This window comes from Tauraco erythrolophus, chromosome 9, assembly GCF_009769465.1.
Source record: "Tauraco erythrolophus isolate bTauEry1 chromosome 9, bTauEry1.pri, whole genome shotgun sequence".
Taxonomy (NCBI): Eukaryota; Metazoa; Chordata; class Aves; order Musophagiformes; family Musophagidae; genus Tauraco; species Tauraco erythrolophus.
In genome coordinates this window covers 4,188,773-4,211,992 of record NC_141473.1, presented here as the reverse complement: position 1 = coordinate 4,211,992, position 23,220 = coordinate 4,188,773, and the positions used below count along the sequence as shown (strand labels likewise).

Here is a 23,220-nt window from a genome sequence, read left to right as displayed (position 1 = left end):
GACTCAGTATTTCCTGGGACCCTCAGCTCCTTCCATGCTAGAAGACATGCAGTGCTTTTTCCTTCTGAAATTAAGCAATCGAAATTCTGTATGGTACTTCATAAGTTACTACATACTCAAGATGAATTGTTGGAGGTCATTCCTGTGCCTTAGAAGCATCTATCTTGCATTCGGATAGCAAATGTATTAAATATTAAGAGTTTTCTTTCCACTGCTTTTTGAAAAGTGAAATTTTTTTTTGACTATTCCAATGTTATTTAAAACATGTCACGCTTTCAGATTTAATCTGTGTGGGAATGGTTGTGTTTATATTTAACAATGTGAGTTTTGCAAGTATTTAATGTTGCTTCTGACGCTACAGTCGTACATGAAACTTAAACTATGTGCACAGAAATTTTGTAAGGCAATGATGCTTTGGTTCTTTTAAAATGAAAATAGCGTGAAGGTATCTTGAAGCCATCTTTTTGAGAAAGCCAGAATGCGAATGGAGTTGTGTGCTGATTTTTACTACTGTTCTGAAAGATTTCATGGGTTCCTTTCTGTAACTTAAACACTGTGCTTTAAGCTTTTTACTGAGGGGGGGGGAAAAAACAGCAACCAAAGCTGTTAATTATCAGTCCTTCATTTCAGAATTTCATTTTGCATATCACATGTGAAATTTTTCCAAATAATCCTTGTATCAGGAATAACCTTAGGAAGATCAATGAAAGCTTCATAGATTCTTTCGTGGTTGTCTCTGGACATTTTGCAGAGCGTGTCTATATTAGAAAGTTATACCAGTTTAACCAGTAACTCTAAAAGCAATAAGACACCTTTGTGGTGGTTGTTTTGTTGTTGTAGTGTGACATACTTTGTCCAATTGACAGTTTAATTGTTCTATTTTGCCTGAAGCATATGTTCTTAACACTGAAATCAACCGAGTTATGGTGACTTAGTGAGTTACTGTTTGTTAGCTTTTAGCTGAGCTGAACACTTGTCAGTCCTTAGCCAAACACAATTATAAAATAGGACAGGTTAAGTGTCAAGTAAGTTTGTGAAAATTGGTGGAGTAGGAGTTGGTACGTTGTCCGGTACCGTAGTCCAGCTGACAAGTGGTGGCTTGTTAGGATTTGGTAGCTTCAGGCGGCACACCTCCAAGTTCAAGCTCAGTGAGTCCATGTGTTTTGAGTCTGTCTTATGTGAGAGAGAGATATCAGTTTAAAGTTTTGGGATGTACGAAGTGTAGCTTTCCCTGAAGTTAAAAATAAAGATTAGAGGAGTAGGAGTAATCGTTGGCAGACTGGTTGTTTTCTTGTCTCTTAGAAGATAGCATCTTTCAGAAGGTACCAAGGAGAATGTTTGATGCTTTAGGACAGCTGTTCAGTTGAACTCTCTCTTCGCATCTCAACTCTAGTATAAAATCCTTTTTACTAGATTCTAAATTTAACGTCAAGTTTCATTAAAAACATGTACCAGACTGCTTTTTTCCACATCTGTTCTCTTTAGCTGAAACATGAAGATAGATGTGTATCTTGTGTGGGTTTAGAAAAGTACCTCTGTGCATGTGTTTGTGGTTCTTTTTGTTTGTTTTGTTGGAGACATTCATTAATGCTCTACCCACCTCAGTAAATAAACATGCCATCAAGGCTTCTATTCCGTGCAAATCTGGGCTATACAAAATGCAATGAGTGCAACTCTGGCGTTTCAGCATTAACAGTTTCCTTACTGCAGGGTGTTCTTTGTGAGTCAGAAGGATTAGTGGCATTCTCCCTTTCAAACTCTGCAAGTAAATGTACTTGAATGTTATTTTTGTTATTGACATGGATTTTGTAGCAGTGAATGTATCCGTCAAATGATCCTTTTGCAAAAGGATGAGATTTTAGACCTAATTCATTTGGTTAAAACTTATTAAAATCAAAGCAGAACATCTAGTAAGTACGGCTGTTGAAGAACATTGCTTACTACAAATGTGAGTTACAGTGAGATACCACAGATGGCTTCTGCAAGGACCCAATGCTTTCTATTGTACTGGCCCAGTACAAGGTCAATGTGAAGTCCAAGACGACTCAGTTCTTGCAGGGGGTGAGGGAGCTAATGCGTATTTAAAATTAAGCTCCGTTGTCTTTTATGTAACTCGTGGTATCTGTGCTAAAGAGGCCGTAGGAGAGGTTTGGTGGCCTGTGGGGCTTAGAGTCTGATGTGTAGCAGAGCCATACTGCTGTGGGGCTTGGGGAAGCTGGTTACAGCTGGCTGTGGATTTAAGTAGTACAAAGGGATGAAGATGGCCATGACTATAAAACCTTTCTAGCATTCAGTTTGCTTGGGGCTTACACTTCAGGACTTGCTGAAGTTTCCCCTCCCCTGGCACGTCAGGGCTGGGTTTCACTGTGGTGCTGGTGGAGTGTGTTTGCTGCAGGGCAGCACTGGGGATTCCTGGGTTGTGTGTTCGACTCCGGAGCTTGAGGAGGCTACAGTCGAGCATCTGTAGCCCACAGATGAAAAGTAAACTGCCTTTATTCGCCTTTTCCTTTCTCCTCCAGCCCTGCTTATTAACTGCTGCAAGAGAGTATGCTCTGCTCTTTGGGTCTGGGTCGGTAAGGCAGCTGCTACTGTCATGGGGCAGCCTTTCCCTGCTGGGATGGTGGCTCTGAAACCAAGTAGACATCCATTCTTCTTAGCTGTGTGAAAGAAAACAGCTAAGAGCGTGTTTCTTAAACCCAAAATATTTAGAGCAATCTGTAATGGGTCTTGTTTTGCAGTACATCCTTAAAAGGACTGTTAGTTCATTCCGAGTATTCCTGCATATGTGTCTGCTTAGTTTTTCCTTTGTCAACTCTTTTATCTCTCTTTCAGGTTGTTTTGTGTGGGTTGTTTGTTTTTTTTTCTTTATCCTTTTCTCCCTTCAGTTTTCTGAAAGAGTGCCAAATGTGTTACCCAAGCGTTCAGAAACCCCGTGGGAAGGGAGAGTCGTTCTGCCCAGATTTAGGTATGAGGTTGGCTGGGCAGCATCAGGAGCGATGGAGGCTGCCTCCGGATCTGCGGCTCTTCATGGACAGCGAAGGCAGTCCGAAGGGACTGACATACCAAGATGCTTTCAGCTGGCACTGCCACCCAAAGCAGTCCTCCTCCTGGCGTGTTTGCATGCCAACGTACAACGAAGTATGTCTGATCTTGCTGAAAGTGAAGCCTGATGAGCTTGATTAGGGGATGTTTTTGTGGGGGCTGTGGTGGTTGTTTTGTTTGCTTGTTTTGCTGTTGTAGTAAACCCAGAGTGGTTTCCTCATCACATCTGTGGTACGGAGTGCTGGGGTTGTTCCCGTTGCTCCTGTAATAAGGGAGTGGAAAGTGTATGGGTGGGAGCAAGCTGCTGGAGGCGGGGAAGGGTCGTGTGCTGTTCCTTGCTGGTGTTGGTTTAAGCTAGCTTGAACTGTTTGGGGAAATATAGCATGAATTAGTCGCTGACAGGTGGTTCCCTGCCACGCTGGCCTTGGCTAAGTATGGCAAACAGTGCCTGTTGGGATGACTGGGGGGAAGGAGTCCCTGGTGTGAGCTATATGTACAGCCTGGCCTCCTTTCCCTGTTGCTTTGGGATAACAAGAAGCATGACTTGGCTTACTTGTCTGCTGTGCCACGTAGCAATGATGTAAGCTTACAACTTTCACTCAGATAGGAAATCTTGTATTGTCACCTGTGTCCTATACATAGATTCTATTATAACTCCTTTACGTCTGTGTGTGTATATATCTTTCAGAGTAGGTAAAATGCTGCATGCCTTACTCATTGGTAGAAGATCATGGCTCCTGAAACACACTTTTATTTTTATTTTGATCTCTTGACTTTTTTTTTTTTTTTTAAATGCTCAGTGATATTTTATACTGAAAATAATTGAATAAAGGATCAAGTTAAAAATAGTTATTTAAACCTGCCTTGGAAGCACTGACAGTTAACTTTAATATAATTCATGATTTTCCGCTGTCCGACCTCCCTTTAGGGCACAACCCTGCAAGCAACCCATCAGCCTTTAATGCAACAAGGGATGTGGATACCTCTGACAGATAGGAAGGGGGATGAGGACGTCTTTCAGTGGTTCTTCTTACATGTGTGCTGCTTTGTCTTGTAATGATATGTTAAGAACATACTATGTGGACTGTATGTAGGGTGAAGAGCTGTTTGCATGGAAAAAAAGGATAGGTGATAGTCATACTCTCATGCATTGCATGGCTTCAAGTTTAACATACATGTCTTCTTGGAAGTTATTTACTTATTTTTAAGCTGATGCAAGTTGCTGAGCTTGAAGAATTAAAAAAAAATCAGCATACAGAAGGTTCTGTCTCTAGCTGTCATTACATAGAGAGTGATCTGCTGTTGATTGTATGGTGATACTAACACAGGAGGTCCTGGAAATGAAGAACGAGGAGAATGAACTGAAGGGTGTGGTTGGAAGCCCATAAAGGTTTTTCAGACAATCTCTTCTGTATTAATTGTTGTGTCATATTTGCTGGCAAAGGAATTTTTCCTGTAAGAGGAGAAATTCTTCTCAGACTGAATGTTTTGGGTGCTCAAAATACTGAAATGGCATAGTTATTGTTAATAAAGCTTTCTTTATGGCCATCTGATGCACTCCTGGTGAATAGTTAGAAGAGGGTTAGGGCTGAGCTCCAGAGAGTGCTACAGCTTGTGTGGTCAAACCGCAGGTCCTCAGCACTCTGGATGCTTGAGGAGCAGTAAGATTTTTAACAAGTGTCAGAATTAGGTTTTAATAGGTCAGTTGATCAGCCCCTCACTTGCTGAAAGGTCACCTTGACACTTAAACCAATCGTAGGATCGGTCTGTACATGAGCAAATGAGAGTATGGATATGATGTAGACTACTTGGAATTGCGTCTGTAGCCGCAGAGAAGCAGCACAGGGCTCCGTGTTTCTGACCTGGTGTATGTTACAGAAGGATCTGTCTCTACATCTGACTTTTTAAAAAATGCATAATTTGGTTGTTTGAGAAATGTGCCTTCTATTACCAAGCAGTTCAAGAAGAAGTGAAGTTGATGACAGTTGTCCCATGTAGGAGGCACAATGACCTCCTTAAGATGAAGTGTTTCCATTTGTAGTCTCCTCAAATGTGAGAACGCGTTGTTTACCGTAGCATTGCTACCTCCTTGAATCAAAGAAATCTTAAATCTTTGGGTTGTTCTTTAGCTATTTTATCTAAACAGAGTCATCTTCACACTCTTCCATTAATTTAGCAAAAAAACGTGTTTTATTTCAGCAGGTATATTATTGAAATTAATTCTCTCTTGTTTTGATTGTTTCATTTCAGATTAATCCATGCAGCCTTTTCAAGGATTTAGAATGCCTTCCCTGTAGTTCTATGCAAGACTGTGTATGTGCCTTCTATAGAGTGATGCTTTTACAGATTTTGGGGGTCAGGAGCCTACTACAGACTCAGCCAGTGTTTGCTGTCTGACCCACTGCTTTTTGCTGCTCTGCGTTTGCTCGTTTGTCTCGCAGCAGTTCAACTGAGGTATTGTTGGGGAACCTTTTAACAAAATTGACAGCGAATGTGGTCAAAGCAAGGGTTACTATTCTCTGTTCTTCTTACTTTTAATCTCTCTCTCCTTCCATATTTAAACCTTTCTGTTGTGGAAACTGGAGCTGGTGGGCTCGTGTGCTGACTTGCTAAGGCAGTGCTGCTGCTCAGTTGTTTCTCCCCCAGCCTCTGCTGCCCTGTAGATAAACAGCAGAACTGCATCAGTCTGTTTGAAAGAATTTGCCTGTTTCATTTGCAAGTTGTGCCAGCCAGTGCACTCCGGAACTGTCAGAAAGATGAAGTAAATAAAGGCTGCTGCTGTAATATTTTGTCTGGAAATCTTTACATCCAGCTTTTCTGAAGTCATTGGAACTGTGCAATTAGGGCAAGCAGGATTTAGTTTTTTAGATATGCTTGTAAGCTTCTGCGTATTTTACAAGTTTGCTTAACTGTACTAAACCTATGAATGTTCTTCTGATAATAAAACAATAATGTATTTTGTTCTAAAGAATATTTTTAATAGCATCTGGACTGAAGTAGTTTGATTCTAGTAGCTAGGCTAATTACAGACTTACTAAATATGAGCAGAGGTTATGTCTGATGTCTCATGAGGAACATGGTTATAACGGTTGTAGCAGAAAAAATGCAGGATCAAGATGGTACCAATAGTTGTTATTGGGTGAATATTTTTAAGTTTAGTCTTTTAAAATAACTTTCTTAGTATCTATTACGTATCTTCTCATATATACTGAGATTGCGTATTCCCAGTCTGTGCTGTCTGTAACAGCTGGGGCTTTACTAGAAGAAGAAAAACCTTGGCTCCCAGTGCTGTGAAGGAATATTCCAGTACGAGGAAATGCCTGAATTACAAATGGGAACACAGTTGAACCTGTAAACACAGAATACTAATTTGCACTTGTATTTTCTCGTGACTTGGGTGCAGCACTCTGGCGTTGTGTCCTGTCCCTTAGAATGTCAGGCTATAGTCATGTGTTTGTGCATTAAGCAGAGCAAAACTTGTTGGGGACACAGACGCATACAGACTGGTGTCTTCAGGTGCAACATCAGACCAGCGTTTCTGGAGTCCACTTCAAAGAAGAGCCATTCTTGCTGTGGATCAGAAGTAGACATTGAGTCATGAGGATCTGTTTGCATCTGTGTCGTTCTTGTAACTCATGGGAGTTGTGCCTTGTAGCTCCATCGGGCTGCTGGAGCGCTCACGGGTGCTGTGTGAACAATCTTCAGGCAAATGCCGCTCTTCCTTTTGACATTTTAACTGTCTGAGGAATGCAGTGGGTGTCAGCGGGGAATAATCCAACTGGCATGGCACCGTATCAGAACGCGATTCAAAGGCTGCTTGTGGAAGTCATCAGGCACTTGTGTGTTGTGAAATGTAGTGAATTATAACATCAGTAAATATTTCTGTAATGTTTCTTTTAAATAGCGTTTTGTTATGCTTTATTTAAATAGACTTAATGAATTGGAGGCTCTCATTCATCTGACAGAAATCAAAACCATTGTAGGAATTGTCAATAAAAGCTCCTGTTGTCAATAAAAGCTCATTTTGGAGTGGTGGTACTGAATTTAGGAATTGCAGGCAGTTCTTTTGAGTGTTACATGTAGGCAAGTTTACCCCATGGTTCCAGGGCAAGATTTGTGTTTTCTGGTTCAGATTTCTGGCAGTCTGCTTGGTATTACTGTATTTTTGCTCAGTGTTCGCTGCAGCCTCGGATTGTACTGACTGGCATTGTAAGCAGGCTGGCACCTGCCGAGCTGTCAGGAATTTTCCCTGTTCTTTTGAAGCAGCCAAAATGGAGTAGATGTTTGGAAGAACAAGGAAAGAGAAATTTGGCTTTTTCTTGCCGTGGCTAAGAGGGGCCAAAGAGGTTTGCAACGTCTGTAGAATATAGGCCCTGCAGTAGTGATGTTCTGGGCACTCGGGTCATGGTATTTCAATGCAGGTTAGTGCCAGGCATTAGAGCATGCAGCAGGTTTGCAAGAGGAAGCTGCTTATAAGGAAAGAAACTTGTAATGGGCTCTGTGCAAAAAAACTGTGCAGAATGAGCTTTATATGGTTTTGTGTGTCAAGTTGTTGTGGTTTAACCCCAGCTGGCAGCTAAGCCCCACGCAGGTGCTTGCTTACTCCACCCTGGTGGGATGGGGGAGAGAATCGGAAAGGTAAAAGTGAGATAACCCATGGGTTGAGATAAAGACAGTTTAATAAGTAAACCAAAGGCTGCACACACAAGCAAAGCAAAAGAAGGAATTCATTCACTTCTTCCCATGGGCAGGCAGGTGTTCAGCCATCTCCAGGAAAGTAGGGCTCCGTCACATGGAACAGTGACTTGGGAAGACAAACACCATTGCTCCAAACATCCCCCTCTTCCTTCTTCTTCCCCCAGCTTTATATGCTGAGCATGATGTCATATGGTATGGAATATGCCTTTGGTCAGTTGGGGTCAGCTGTCCTGCAGTGTCCCCTCCCAGCTCCTTGTGCACCCCCAGCCTGCTCGCTGGTGGGGTGAGAAGCAGAAAAGGCCTTTACTCTGTGTGAGCACTGCTCAGCAGTAACGAAAGCATCTCTGTAGTATCAAGGCTGTTTCCAGCACAAATCCCAAGCATTGCCCTGTACCAGCTACTATGAAGAAAATTAACTCTGTCCCAGCCAAAACCAGCACACACGTTTATCTATTGAGACTCAGTTATAAAAGAGTCACTGCATCTAGAAGTGAGCAAGTCTGGACTTTATCTGAAAATTTCCTGATGCTTTTTCCCCCCCTTCCCCTCCTGCCATCAACAGTCACTTGGTTGTTTGGATTAAAGGCTAGAGGGTGACCAGATGCAACGCGTGCTCATGTCACATCACCGTCCCTCCTTGAGCTGTGCCTGTGCTAGTTTGATGTGCCATTTTGCACACCATCACTGTTCTTCGCTTCTAGATAAAGCGTTGCCAACCCTATAACTAAAACATATTTACAGTCTCCTTTTTTTTAAACACGGCCTAGAAAGCATACAGTTTGCCTGGTTTTGATGTATGTGTTGATATTTAGCTTAAATTTCATCAGCAAAGTTTAGAAAAGTACTTTTAAAATGACAGCTTATATAACAATTTAAGTAATTAATTCTAGGACACGGGACTTTTAGGAATGTCAAGCATTGCAAGACGTGGGAATGAACTGCAAGAACTGGCAGTGCCGCAGATAGCACATGTCACTGATTTGGATCCTTACTGCGGCTTGTAGTGTTTAGTGCTGGAAGGCATTGCCAAACCTCACATGACAGCCTCTCAGCATCAGTCCCAGACCTCGGTTGTTGCTGGGGTTTGGTTTAGAGTGGGAGGTCGTGAGTGCTGAGGGTAGGGGCTTCAAAGAACAATGACGAATATTAGTTGACCTGGCACTGACTTAAGGCTGTAGTAGTGTGTAGTGTGTACTTGACCACCTGGCTGACTGGAACTGTTCTGATGTTTTAGGTCTGATTATCTATCATCGAAAGATAATTTTGGAGATTTTTGATTGTTTGAATTTTGAAATTAGTCTGGGATATTTGGATTGTCAGGATTACTACATACCAGTCTTAGCTGGTCTTTGGCAAGTGTTCCAAGGCCAGGTTGGATGAGACTTTGAGCTACCTGGTGTAGTGGAAGGTGTCCCTGCCCATGGCAGGGGGGTTGGAACTAGATGGTCTTTGAGGTCTCTTCCAACCCAAACCATTCTGTGATTCTGTGATTGAGTGATGTGGTGGAAGGTGCAGCTACGGTAACTGGAATCTTTCCCCTGTCAATAGAAGTGTTTAAAATATAAAAGAGTACGAAGTGGCTGTTAGTCTTTAACAAGATGTCTTTCCTAAATTAATACAACAACAAAAAATTGAGATTGTCATTAAGATAGCAGAGAATCTGCTCTTCTATCAAGATTCTTCTTTCCCTGTGGATTCTTGGGTGTTTGTTAATGGGTGATCTTGTGATCTTGCCTGCTATTGTTTTCATTCTGCCCTGGCCTGTTAAGACTCTTGATGAATGGATAGATGTTGTATGACTGAAATTTGCAGTTGAGTTTGTATTCGGGAACTTCTCTGCTTTAGACCACTGTTGAAATGAATAATCTAACTTTTATCTGTAGAAGCTTACCAAGCAGAGCTGGTAACTTTGAGGAGAAAGGTCTTGCGACAATAATCCATTTTTCCTCTGCGTTTCTTCTGAAAGCTTTATAACCCCAGTGTTGAAAATAATGGACTTTCTGGCCGAGCTAAGAATGCTTTCCCAAATCCTGGATTAACCAGCAACCTAGGGGTTAGTGTGCTTCTCTACTAGTAGGCAGTTCAGTTGGTTGTGTTGAGGTTTGCATTGTTTGGTTGGTTTTGGGTTGGATTTTTTTTTTTTTTTTTTTTTTGTCCGATGTTTGCATCTTGGTCCTGAACAGAGTCGGTGCCATTGAAACATACCTCTTTCCCTTCTTATTGATTTTTGAGTCTTGATAAACAAATTGAGTGAAGGATGGACTTGAGTCTTCATTTCCAGCCTCATGGCCTCTACTCAACTCTTAGGAGCTGGCAAGGAGGCTCAGCTACAGAAAATAGGGGAGAGGTTTTCTTGTTTCTGTCGTCTGTGCTCTTACGTTCTTATTTACTTCCCTATTAAAGATGGATTTAAGATTACTTTTCTGTTCCCTTGACTCGGCATTACACAGATCTCTTATGAAGTGTATATCTAGAATAGGATATTTATAATTGAAGGAATTTCTGAATTTAGGAAGTCTTATATTGGAACTCATACTGTTAAAGAATACACCACCACACCTTGTTGATGGTGTATTCTGGTAATTGCAGCTGAAGAATGCATTCAGTATGAATGGTCTTGATATGAAGCATGGTGCAGAACCTACATGCAGAGATCCCCAGTGGCTCTAGAAGACGTTAGAGTTGTGTCCCCGGTCCATCTTGCTTTAATCCAGTTTGAATAGAGTACCCTGAATGATAACAGCTTAAATTCAGTTAGTAGCAAAGATGGTGAGCTGAAGAGAAACTTTGTGCTCTGTACCGTCTTCCATGTTTTAAACCATATTTGGGAAAGAAAAAGAGATGACTTTTATTCCCAAAACCTTTTAATGCATCTATTTATTAGGTCCAGTAGTTTCGTTTTTGAGGTAAGTTACAAGGGAAGATACAATAATCAAACCAATCTCTGTGCTATAAGGGAATGACTTTCATTTCATCAGCAGTACTGAAGTAACGCTAGTGAGTGTGTTATGCTAGATATTTCATCAGTGGTCCCCAGCACCACTTCAGAGCAGGCTTTTCATCTGCCGTGTCTTCCAAGTAGTTTGGATAGTGGAAGTGGACTGGGAGGTGAGGTAAGTGTAAATATTTTGTAGTCTTCTGTTTAAAACAAATAAGAATTTGTGAGATTCTTGGTGTGCAGTTGACCTTAGTATGTTAGGCCTGTATCAGAATAGGTAGACATAAACTGTGTTGAATAAGGTGGTTTGATCCAGGGTGACTCAGTCACTAGCTAAACTGAATTGTATTTTTAATTTTTTTTTTTCTTCAGGAGTTGTAGAAGGTGATTTAGCTGCTGTTGAAGCTTACAAGTCGTCAGGAGGAGACATTGCCCGCCAGCTTACCGCGGATGAAGTACGCCTGCTAAATCGCCCTTCTGCTTTTGACGTTGGGTACACGCTTGTGCATCTGGCGATACGCTTTCAGAGACAAGATATGCTGGCAATTTTGCTTACCGAGGTGAGTTTCGTTGGCCCTTGCATAGATGGAACAGGAACCTTATGTCACTGTGCCATCGTTTGCAGCCAGCGACATGTGACTTTATTTGCTGGAAGGTGGAGGCTGATGTTGTTAGAATACGTGAACTGCTGCTTTGTGCCTTTGTTGATGTTCCTCCTTAAGAAGTGAGTTTACTTTGAGACTGTGTGCGTGCGGTGGTCTTGAGGATGTTCAGTTTTCTCATTAATGAGCAGTCTTGGCACGCGTTCTGACCTTACTGGTGGTGGAAGTGAGCTATTGTGAGGCTTCCTGTGCTTTGGGTGGGGGAGAGGAAATGCCCTGAAAGCAAAGCACTCAGATCAATGACAGCATAGTTTTTTGGGAGTTTTGTCAATGAATAAGTCTGCCTTGTCTGTCTTCCTTCGTTTACTGGGAGCTTCTCTTCCAGAGAAAGGCAGATCTCTTGCTTTGCAAGATTACTGCATTTTTTTCCACTCTGCCCATTTCATATACTGGTTGGTTCCTCTCTGTGGTCCCCTTGCTCTTGCATTTTCTGTTTCCTTGTGGATTTTTGTATGGTCTGCCTCACTTCTGGTGATTTCTGCCCTCCTCCTAGGCCCATAAGTAATTCCGTTATCTTTTTTTGTCTGTTTTCTTCATCTCAGGCTTCTGATTCCTCAACTGATTAGAGCCAAATTTTTATTCTGCCTCCTTCTGTCTTTTGATGCGTAATGCAGTTCTGAAAGCATGTGCTCCTGAAAAAAGTAGCATGCCTGAGAAGCACATAAGGTTATGATGGAATAGGGTTGAGTAATTAAAGAGAGTAGATGAAGCAAGACAAATGTAGCTAAAGCCTTGAGAAGAGCGTATATTTTTTTTGTTGTTTGGTTTTGTTTTAGTTTCTAGGAATACTTAATATACCATTTGTGAAAATGCTTAGTAGTGTTTGAGCCACAGTGATCCATTCCATTGCTAAGATACTAAATAGTGAAAATGTGCATTTTAAGGCTTTTTTTAAATATCCAATGTCATCCCTGCATCACTTGCCCTGTGTCATTGAAGGAGTTCCTTCTGCCATTGATGATTAAAATCTGGAGACATTTAAGCATCTTAACTTAATAGCTTTTGGGAAGATTCTTTGTAGGAAACTGTCTGTAGAGCAGTAGTAATGAAATTTTTGTTAAATGTAGACTGGGCTCATGCATAAGATTTGAGGTATATTTCCTGTTGTTATTTGTCTTTTTTTTTTTCCTCCTTTTCCTGCTGGAAGTGGTCACCTGTTAATTCACCTGTTTGGTTAAAAACCTCTTTAAATCAAATTCATGTTATCATCTATATGACAAACGAGAGGCGTTGATTCATTGAAAGTCATAGGATGGTTTGGGTTGGAAGGGACTTTCAAGACCATCTAGTTCCAACCCCCTGGCCATGGGCAGGGACACCTTCCATTAAACCATGTTGCTCAAAATCTCATCCAACCAGGGATGAGGGGCTTCTCTGAACACTTCCAGGGATGGGGCAGCCACAGCTTCTTTGGGTAACCTGGTCCAGTGCCTCATCACCCTCTGAGTGAATTTCTTCCTTAGATCTAATCTAAATCTCCCCTCTTTCAGTTTAAAGCCATTGTCCCTTGTCCCGTCACTCCATGCCCTTGTAAAAGGTCCCTCTCCAGCTTTCCTGTAGCCCCTTTAGGTACTGGGAAGCTGCTAGAAGGTCTCCCTGGAGCCTTCTCTTCTCCAGGCTGAACAACCCCAACTCTTTGAGCCTGTCCTCCAGCCCTTGAACCATCTTTGTGGCCTTCTCTGGACCCGCTCCAGCAAGTCCACGTCCCTTATATTGGGGGCCCCAGAGCTGAACGCAGCACTGCAGGGGGGTCTCAGGAGAGCAGAGCAGAGGGGCAGAATCCCCTCCCTCGCCCTGCTGCCCACGCTGCTTTGGATGCAGCCCAGGACACGGTTGGCTTTCTGGGCTGCCAGCACACATTGCTGGCTCATGGTGAGCTCATCAGCCAACACCCCCAAGTCCTTCTCCTCAGGGCTGCTCTTGGCGAGCGTTTGCATATCTGCTGGTGGTTATCACTCCTAAGACTTAATGTTTTACTGAGTTCACTAACTCTGTCATGTTACAGGTGTCACAACATGCCGCGAAGTGCATTCCTGCTATGGTGTGTCCAGAGGTCACGGAACAAATTCGTCGTGAAATTGCTGCGTCTCTTCATCAACGAAAGGGAGACTTTGCTTGCTATTTTCTGACTGACCTTGTAACCTTTACGTTACCTGCAGGTAGTTAAAAAAGTCTTCTTACTGGTGGAAGACGTTTCTTTTGTCACCTAGTTGAGAGCTGCTTGTTTTTGAATTATCCTTTGACTTTGTGAATGTGGTGGTGTGTGTGTAGGTTTTATTTATTGAGCTTTAATAGCTTAGGTTGGATCTAGTAGTTGGATTTGCTTATTAATATTCAGTTTTTGCACACTTCAACCCATACATTGTTCCTGTGAAGTGAATGAATGTCTGTTGTCCTCTTTAGACGTGAGGAAATGGAAGAAAAGTGGTGTATTCTGAGGAGGGGCTGTGTTTAAAGTTAAGATTGGAGCCCAAACACTTCCAGGCTCTCATAATACTTTTCATGTAGCTATATTAGCTTTCCATAAACGCACAGAGGTATTCTTTGCATTTGTACCTGGTTATAGCAATAGCACTTTCTGAGTGTTTTTGAGGTACTCTGCGATCAAGAAAACATTTTGTCTATTAATAAAAAGCTATTAAAGACTTTTAATCTTCAATAGCTGTCTCTATTAAAAGAGATGCTACCAGAGGTAAGAAGATGCGTAGATGGAAACTGTAGTAATCAGCAGCTCCGTTTTGCGTTTTTTACAATTCTTAAAATTCTGCTTTGTGTTCAGAACCTCTGTGGCTGAGCGTTACCTGATCTTCCCTTCAGAAAATCTGAATAATATTTACCACTCGTCTACAGCTGTCTGTTTGAGGCGTATTCAGTCTTACTCTGGGTCACATATGAGAGGCACACAGCATGGGTGTATGAAGTGTCTGGAGACTATCATTGCTGTTTGGGGGAGAGAAGGGAAAGGGGCAACACAACAGTTTGCTAACACATGAGGAATGTTACTCTTGCCAGAACTGAGATATTTCTTCACTATTTTCAAGAGATATGTCTTACACCACTGTGCAGCTTTTTGACACATTTAGTAGCCATTAAATAATTAAGGAATAAGAATGTTCAAAAGCTTCCGTACATCAAGACTGTCAACATATTTCCACTTCCATCACACTTAGTCAGCTGAACAACTTTTGTAGTCACCAATTAGCAGCTGGTCTCAAGACAGCGTTTCCAAGGATAGTGGTATAAATCACACAATCCTATTTTGATATTATCTATATGATGTAGTTTAGGAACCAGTTTCCACTTGGTCTTTCAAGTAAACGGATAGGATCGTCCTGAAGGGCCATTAAACAGACATTAGAGTGCAAAACTTTTAAATTGATTGCTGGCCACTGTAAGCCAGTTTTATTTTAAAAAACCCCAAATCAATCGTACAAAAAAAAAATCCACCTCACAACACCCTGCCTGCACCAGACAATAGTATGACTCAGTAGCAACTCATGGACCTAAATGTGGACTTCACTTTTGGAAGCCCTAAGGTATTGGACATCCAAACAGAACTGGCAGATCCTGGCAGGTCTGATACTTGAATTAAGAGATGACACTGGAATTAAGAGACGTCTTCATGCCCTTGAAATACCACTTAGAGCTCAGTGATTATCCCCCAGACTGCCTGAAGGGATCCTAGATGTGTCTGTTTAACTATTTGTTTTAGTCCTTTATTGAAGTTTCACAATCCTGCTGAAGCTCGTAAAGTTTCTCTAGTTGCTGATCTGCCTGGCAGCCCTTTGCTACTTATCCTGTATTGAGGCGCAGGCCATGAGCAAATCTTTAAGGTATAGCAAATATTTGAGTTTTAGAATGTGTGTTTATTGTTTTACATTATACAGGAGTCTCGAGTTTTTTGCCTATTACACGATGCCTTTTTTTTTTTTCAGTGATGGTAGATCTACAGTTGCAGGTCCTGTCTGTAAAGCTCTTGGCACAGTTGTCAGTAGTCACATTTTCCATGTCATAGCTCAATAGTTTTCCCATTTCTTGTTTTCTAGCCTGCAAACTGTGGCCTTCAGACCATTGGGGTTCTCTGAAGTCTACATGAAATGACTAAGAAAGTGGGTGTTCTGTACAGGAGCAAGTCTCTTGGCAGACTGTACCTGTCCGCTGGAGGAGACCCAGGAGGGGGAAGTCATTCAGATGGGTGGAAAACTATTGCTTAGGATTGAAGCTGTCCTAAATATAGTAGGGTTGAAAATCATCTTTTTTTTTCCCCCTCCACCTCAAAGTGGTTCTCTACTTCACTTTCTCCTTCAGAGAAATCCATTCTTGCCCTACGTGTGCTGTGACGATCCTTTCTGCGTGAAAGATGCATCCCTACTTCAGTGTGCTCTGTGAAGCTTATGGTCACAAATGACAGATCTGAAAATAACAGCAGCTTTTTAGAGGAGATGTTAGGGATGATAGGGTGAAAGTTGTTGCATAAGTTCTCCTGAGTGTCAGCTGGTGGTGTTGTGTCTCTCTTACAGGAACATTAAGTGACTTTTGCATTTGCTTTCCGTTTTTTCAGATATCGAAGACTTGCCACCCACAGTCCAAGAAAAGTTGTTCGATGAAGTACTTGATAGAGATGTTCAGAAAGGTAAAAGCTGTAAGAAGTGCTAAAATCTCCCCTTGCTTTTCATTAGAGAATATTCTGTTATTAGGGAAAAAAGTGTATGTGTGTATGTATATATATATATATATACAGCTTTGTTGCCTGAATTTGTTTTAAATACAGATTTGATGCTTTCAAGTTAATTGTCACCCTGGAATTATTTTGATTTTAATATTTACATTCTGTTTATGAGGTGGAGAGAGAACGGAGTCTGTAGAAATCACATTTGTAATGTATCTTTGAATTTTAAAGATTTTTAGAGCTTTACAGCTTTAAGTCACAAGATCTTTAAAGAAAACTGAGCAATCTTTCCACTTCAGTGACAATCCTCAAACAAATGATGTGATGCTTTGTTTAAGGCTATGGTTTGTTTTGTGTTTTGGTGTGTTGTTTTTTTTTTTTTCCTCTTTTCTTGACAGTATTTTACCTGAAAGCCTTTAGCTTTTGTAGTTTACCTATTTTTGTAGTATGAAGGAAAACTTAGTTTTATTCATGTAAATGGGTAAATTGTTGAGGTTATGCCATTAAAGTACTGTTCAGATTCTTGGAGACTTCAGATGAATGCAGGTTTTATAAGAGATTCTTGTCATGTTGCAGAACTAGAAGAGGAATCTCCCATCATTAACTGGTCCCTCGAACTGGGTACGCGCTTGGACAGCAGACTGTACGCACTTTGGAATCGGACTGCAGGGGACTGCCTGCTCGATTCAGTCCTACAGGCCACGTGGGGCATTTACGACAAGGATTCCGTGCTGCGGAAAGCTCTGCACGACAGTTTACATGACTGCTCACATTGGTGAGTGAGTTAGTTTTTATGTCAACTTCAAAAATAGCTCTCCATGTGACATAGCAGTTGATAGCAGGACAGTGTTAAAAAGAAGTGCAACCACCACTCCCCAGTTTACTGTGGATCGTGTGCCTCAAAATCTTGAGCGGCAGTGTGTTTCATGTAGTAATCCAGGTCTAGCGTGTTTTAAATGAGAGCACTGGAAAGCTGGGCATTCTGAGCTCAGTGATGGTGTGGGATGTTCAGCAGAGAGCATTTAAACCAAAGTATTTTGTGCTGTCAAGAGTGCACTAACCACAGTGAAGACTGGAATTTACTTGCAATGTAAATCATGCACATGCCATGCCTTGCTGCTGTTGGTGGAAGCTTTGCAGAAGATTGGTAATAGGAGATAGCCTTTTATTTCTGTGTAAACTTTTCAGTATTTTCATTCCATCTGCTTAGTTACAGCTTTATTCAGTATTGCTCTTTTTGTTCCCGTTCTGTCTGCTAAAATAATGGCAGTAAAGCAGAGCGGTGACATTTAACTAGCGCTGTCGTTTGGCCATAGAATTAATTTATCATTCTGGCAACGTTCTTTAGTTCGATACTGTGATTTGCCTCTGCTGGAGGATAAATTCTTACAGTTGGACCCCAGTGGTGTCCAGCAGCTCCCATTTGTGTAATGGGACTAAGGGAAGATATTGGTAAAGCCTAATAATGTAAGACACAGGCAATTAGTTTTCTTATTTCTTTGCAGTGAAGGACAAGAGAAATGCTATCAGCAGGCATACTAGAGAAAGAGCCTGTCCCCTTGCTCTGTGCTGTACAGGAATTCAACAACAAAGGTTAATTTTAGAAGGACCTATAAGTAGCTTTTGTGATTGCTGTCCCCCAGCTGCCTGTTGTTTGGAGAAAACTCCCAAAATTAGCACCCAGAACTGGATTCAGTAAAGCGGTGCTTCAGGAACAGTTCTCCTGAGAACCTCTCTCCGGGTGGATCTGTCACTACTTCGGAGTTGTTCATAACGGAGCGTGCATCTCCGTTATAACACGCAGGAGTGTCCCTGGCATCACAAGAGTTCCCCTGAGGCCAGAACAGATATTTATGATAGATCAGGTTTTGTTCTTTATGGTAACAAACCCAAGCATGGTATCCAAAAACGTGCTGCAGACTATTGAGGTTTGAACCAGTCTTCCAAAATGTTAGTGTTAACCGTTGCTGATTTGCTGTTATATCAAACGTAACACTCGTTATTTAGAGAGTATTACATCTGGTTAAGCTTTTTAGTGCATGTTCTAGGCAGAATGTGCATTTTACTCTGAATTTACTTAATCTTTATCCTTTTTGCAAGCACAGAGTTGTGGGGTTTTTTTTCAACTGATTCGTATGTTCCTTTATAGCTGTTTGAATACAGTTGCCTACCTTCATTCTGGGTAACCTTATTTGCTAGTTTGTACTCGGAAAAATGAGTAGAAATCTTTTAGTTAAGTTCTGATATAAATTGGTCATCCTATACATCCTATACTTGCTGTATAGATTCTGCGTTGGCCAAGGTACATTCAATTTTGTGGGTTGGACATGTAGCAGATAGCAGTGACGTTGTGGTCGCTGGCTTTAATGATGCTTGCTGAAGGAACAGGCTCTTAAATGCAATCACTGGTCTCAACAACAATATGCTTAAACTTCTATCTAGTGGAATCGTGCTTCAAGGCCTTCACAAAGACTCTTAAAACCGAGTATTTTTGTAGTCAGACACAAAACACTCGTATAACTCATTTGGCCTCGTTCTGTTCTGTTTGTTTAGATGCTGAACAAAGAAGAATCTATTTATTAGAGGCTGTCTACTGTCTGGTACTCAGAAAAAGCTCAGTAGTGAAGTTCCCAGAGGCTCTGGCCTGTGGAGTCTTTTCCAATCGCCTTCTAAATGACTACACTTTTTTAGTTTACTGATTTGTCCCTTTTTGTATTCCAGCGTTAGCTTTTGATGGAGAACAGGTGTATGCCCTAAGCTGGCTTTCAGAATTTTTTCAGTCCTTGTGTGAAACTGAAAAGTTTATTTTAAATGAGATCAAAATCTTGAGCCTTGACTTCTGTCTACGAGGCTACCTCCTGCACAGATGACTGTGTCTATGGCTGACTAACTCCAAGAAGAAATTTCTTTAGGAAAACATTTCTATGGTAGAGCTTTTGTGGAGTAGTGTTTGGGTTTTTTTTGTGTTTTCTTTTTTAGCAGAATCTGATTAAACTTCTTTCAGGAGACCAATTAATTAATTTAGCACAAGGTATTTGGTTAGACATTTTGGGGGGAAAACAGGAAAAATATCCATCAGCTGCGAAGGTGGAAGCAGTTATGTATTTGGATAATATTGTGGTTTAACCTGGCTGGTAGCTGATCACCATGTGGCTGCTCGCTAACTGTCCCCACCCCTGGGGAATGGGGAAGAGAACTAAAAGGGGAAAAGGGAAGGAGACTCATGGGTTGAGATAAGAACAATTTAATAATAATAATGAATAACAGTGATAAAATAACAATAATTATATATGTATACATAACACAACAATAATAATATATACAGACCAGTGATGCACAGTGTAATTGCTCACCACCCTGTGACCAACGCCTGGCCTGTCCCAGAAAGCAATTCCGAAACAGCTGTCCCAACACCGCAGCCCTGGATGAGTGAGGGGCCCGAAAGGAGAGCGAGCGAGAGAGAGGGAACTTCGAGAGACACCCGCAGAAGAGAATTCCCCAAAAGAGAGATCCAAACTTCCTGACCAACCCTCGTCTTTGTACTGGGCATGACGTTGCATGATATGGAATGCTCCGTTGGCCAATTTGGCCCTCAATCCAAGTCTAAGTTCAAATGATAAGGGGGGTTGTGGCCCCTTTGTCCCAGACGTGCTCCCCCCCAGCCCGTTGTGTTCCTGCACCCTGGCAAAACATGGGAAGCTGAGAGGTCCTTGATGTCTCAGCACCAACTATAAACGTCAATGCGCTGTCATCATTCTTCTCATAACAAATCCCAGAATAAATCCAAAACATAGCGCTATGGGAGCTGCTAAAAAAAAAAACCTAACTCTGTCCCGGCCAAAACCAGGACACTGGAATGTAGACAGATCCAGAGGTTCCCTGTAGATATATTACTGTGAGTAAGCACAGAGACCTATCAAAATGTCTTACTAAAAGATCTTCTAAGCCATGCAAAGGTTTTAGCTGTGCTCGAGGAGGCCAGCCTGGTTGGTGACAGCTGTTACTGACACCAAGATTTTTAGGATGAAGACATCTTTACTGAAAGCATAGGAAAGGTTTCTTCCGCACACACGGACCGTCTGTTAATTTTCTCAGATTTTAATTAAATGAGTTCATTTCAATGACTTTTTTAATAAGCCAGACTTCAGAATGGTTTCTTTGTATTCACAGTGGAGGCCATTGTTTAGAAGTTGGCTTAGCACTCTTCCCTAAACCCGTGTTCTAGTGTGACGTCGTGGCCTTTCCATAGTGTGGATTGGAGTGAGTTTAAAATTTTAAAAAGCCAGCACCTGCTCTTTAATGTGTAGGTCATTTTTTCTTTGTAGTTGATTAAGAAAGACAAAACATTAGGACTAAACTAGTGTACAAAGATGCTAATTTTAATTTAAACAGAAAACCAGGAATCTGCGACTTTAAAACTTTCAGTGTAAATTGGATTCATCCCACTTCCTATATTTGATTCTTATCTACATTGCTTTATAGCTATTCCATATAATGTGAAATTACCATACTCTTTGCTCCAAAAAGTGATATAAAACAGATTCTGCCTCTTAACCAGGGTCTATTTGAAGTTGATACACAAGTACTTTGGAGTTAATTGCCTCATGATATGGTCAGCAGCAGAGAAGACCTGTATTGTTTGTATGAGAAGAATGAGCAGCTCCTCTTGTGCCAAATGGAATGTCTTGGGTTTGTTCCCTGTACATCAACCCTTAAAAAGAAATAAGCCTAAACAAGGCTTCAAAAACAACTGTTACAACAAGTATCAAACCAGCCAGGAGCCTGTTAGGAACTTGCTTCTATTACAGCATGTTTGCTGTAAAATATAGTTTTATTGATGTATGCTCTCTTTTTTGTCCCTTCTAGGCAGAGTTGGGATAAAGAATTACAAGGGTTGAATATTGCTATCAGGTGTGTGGTGGCTGAGTAAATGTTTTTCTTTACCTCTGTTTTTCTCTCTCTAATGTTTTAGGTTCTATACACGCTGGAAAGAGTGGGAATCGTGGTATTCCCAAAGCTTTGGTTTACATTTCTCATTGCGAGAGGAACAGTGGCAGGAAGATTGGGCATTCATACTCTCTCTTGCAAGCCAGGTAAGAAAGCTTCCTTATAAGATGACTGTTAGAAAGGATATTTTAATCTTTCTGAAGAGAAATTTCAAAAACTCAGAGTGTTCTTCAGGAATAAGAATTTTCGTGTATAAAGGAAAATATTCCTTTTAAGGCAGCAATCTTCAAGTATTACTGGGTAGGCTCTTCCTGCCAAGATGGAAAAATTAATTTAAAATTTTAATTTTTGAGCTTACTAATGAGCGGTACAGTACAAAAAAGTCTGCTTCTTTTGGTGTCACAGTGAAGTCAGTAGAATTAACTAATATGCAATTGTCTGTTCAAATGTCCTGCCTCCCAGCTCCTGCAACACTTACCTCCTAGAACATGCCTACAACTTTGTAAGCTTGTGCTACTAACACTTCAACAAGCTGATGTTTTATAACTCCCCTCCAAAATGAGATTTACATTTCTGTAAGTTTCCAACTATAGGAATATTTTTAACTCCTCTTTTAAAGTATAAACGGATTATGGTGCTGTTTTCTTGTGATTTGTTTTAGGTGTGTTCTTTTCCTGTCATCTAAAGCTATTTATCGCTAACCTGTTCTCAGATGAGTGAATTATTTTTAGACTAAACATTACCTAGAGTTTTACTTCTAGCTGGAGAACGAAATATGTTAGATCAAATCTGGGCAACAAGACAAAGAATTATTACTGACAGATTAAGTTCTTGTGCAAGCTGAAATATTTTTGTGTATTTCCAACTCGTATGTAGTAGTCTTCCAGTCTTTCATTTTTCCTGTCAAAGCTAGATCACTCTTAAAAGGATTTTCTCGCTCAATTTGGAGACTGTATTTCAAATTTCAAAGTAGAGAATAATTAAGTTCTGTTTCAAGTGTTGTCTTTCTTTGTGTTTGATTCAGCCTGGAGCGAGTTTGGAGCAGACACACATTTTTGTACTTGCACATATTCTTAGAAGACCAATTATAGTTTATGGAGTAAAATATTATAAGAGTTTCCGAGGAGAAACATTAGGATATACCCGCTTTCAAGGTAAGCCTTTAATTTTTCAAATCTAGTTTTAAAAAAGGGTTCAGCTATAAATCATAAACATAAAGGAGGTTGAAAGGAGAGTGACATTAAGCTACTAGCTGGAAGAGGATGGAATTATGTTGTAGGTAAATATTCATTAGCTACTAAAAAGAAAAAAACGGTCCTCTCAAAACTTAGTTTTTCATTGTACAGTGATCATGCTGCCTGTAGGCAGACTAAAAACGTGGTTTGACTCTGTTCCACATGCCTCTAGTCTATAATTTATATAAAATATTCTGATTGTGAAAACTTATCAAAAGTTGTGTGGTTTGTACTGCTGCAAGGCACAAGAGGTTCAGTAAACGGAATTTGAAATTCCGTTCACTTGTGGTACTAATGGCTGTATATCCTCATTTTAGAAACTGAACTGTGTTTAGTGTTTCCTGAAGGAGGCTTATAAAGCTGGGGGCAAAGCAGGCAGAAGGTGTTTGCATTGGCATTGTCATAGCTTCTCACCAGAGCGACGGGGGTATCTGCTGGGTGCTCTGCTGGGACCAAGGGCTGTGCCTTGTCACTGCAGCCCCACAGGGGAGGCGACTCCTGAAGCAGCCCTTAAGAGCAGTGAGAGGTCCCCACCCTGAAAGCAAGAGGCAAGGGTACACAAAGGAGGTAGAGAAATTAGAGTGGAGAATGATAAAGTTGAGCTTTATTTTTTTGTAGTCGATTCAAGTAAAAGAGGTGACAACTTGAATGTGTGCCGCAGAGGCTGAAAAGGAAGGAATTCTGTTCGTAAATGCTCTACCAACAGTTATTATGTGAGGTATGAGATTAGGTAACTTGGTTACAATTACAAAATTGATAATGTAAATCTCACTTTCTGCAAAAGTGAATTCCATGCTGTAGTAAAAGGAAGTTTTAAAAATTTATCTGTTTCAGTAATTCACATTTTACAGCAAGTGTGATGTAAATACTAGCCTATTTCTCAAGTAATACTATAACTTTGCATAGCTTGATCAGATTCTTTCTGGCTGTTTTTCCTCTTAGTGTTCTGGGCAAACAGCCTAGCTATCCCTAATATAAATAGGAAGATGTTTAGCTGACCCAGTCCAGTTTTGCTTAGATGTATGATTG

At 41.0% G+C, this 23,220-nt stretch overlaps 1 protein-coding gene across 1 annotated transcript in view; it reads left to right on the top strand.

Annotated features, from left to right (window-relative positions):
- The window catches only part of ZRANB1 (zinc finger RANBP2-type containing 1), a 35,574-nt gene that overhangs the window by 2,851 nt on the left and 9,503 nt on the right, over window positions 1-23,220 (top strand). The window contains exons 3-8 of the mRNA XM_009980078.2: window positions 11,051-11,238; window positions 13,346-13,499; window positions 15,902-15,973; window positions 16,586-16,784; window positions 20,982-21,102; window positions 21,981-22,110. Coding sequence (XP_009978380.2) covers window positions 11,051-11,238; window positions 13,346-13,499; window positions 15,902-15,973; window positions 16,586-16,784; window positions 20,982-21,102; window positions 21,981-22,110 — 864 coding nt within the window. The remainder of the gene's footprint in view (window positions 1-11,050; window positions 11,239-13,345; window positions 13,500-15,901; window positions 15,974-16,585; window positions 16,785-20,981; window positions 21,103-21,980; window positions 22,111-23,220) is intronic.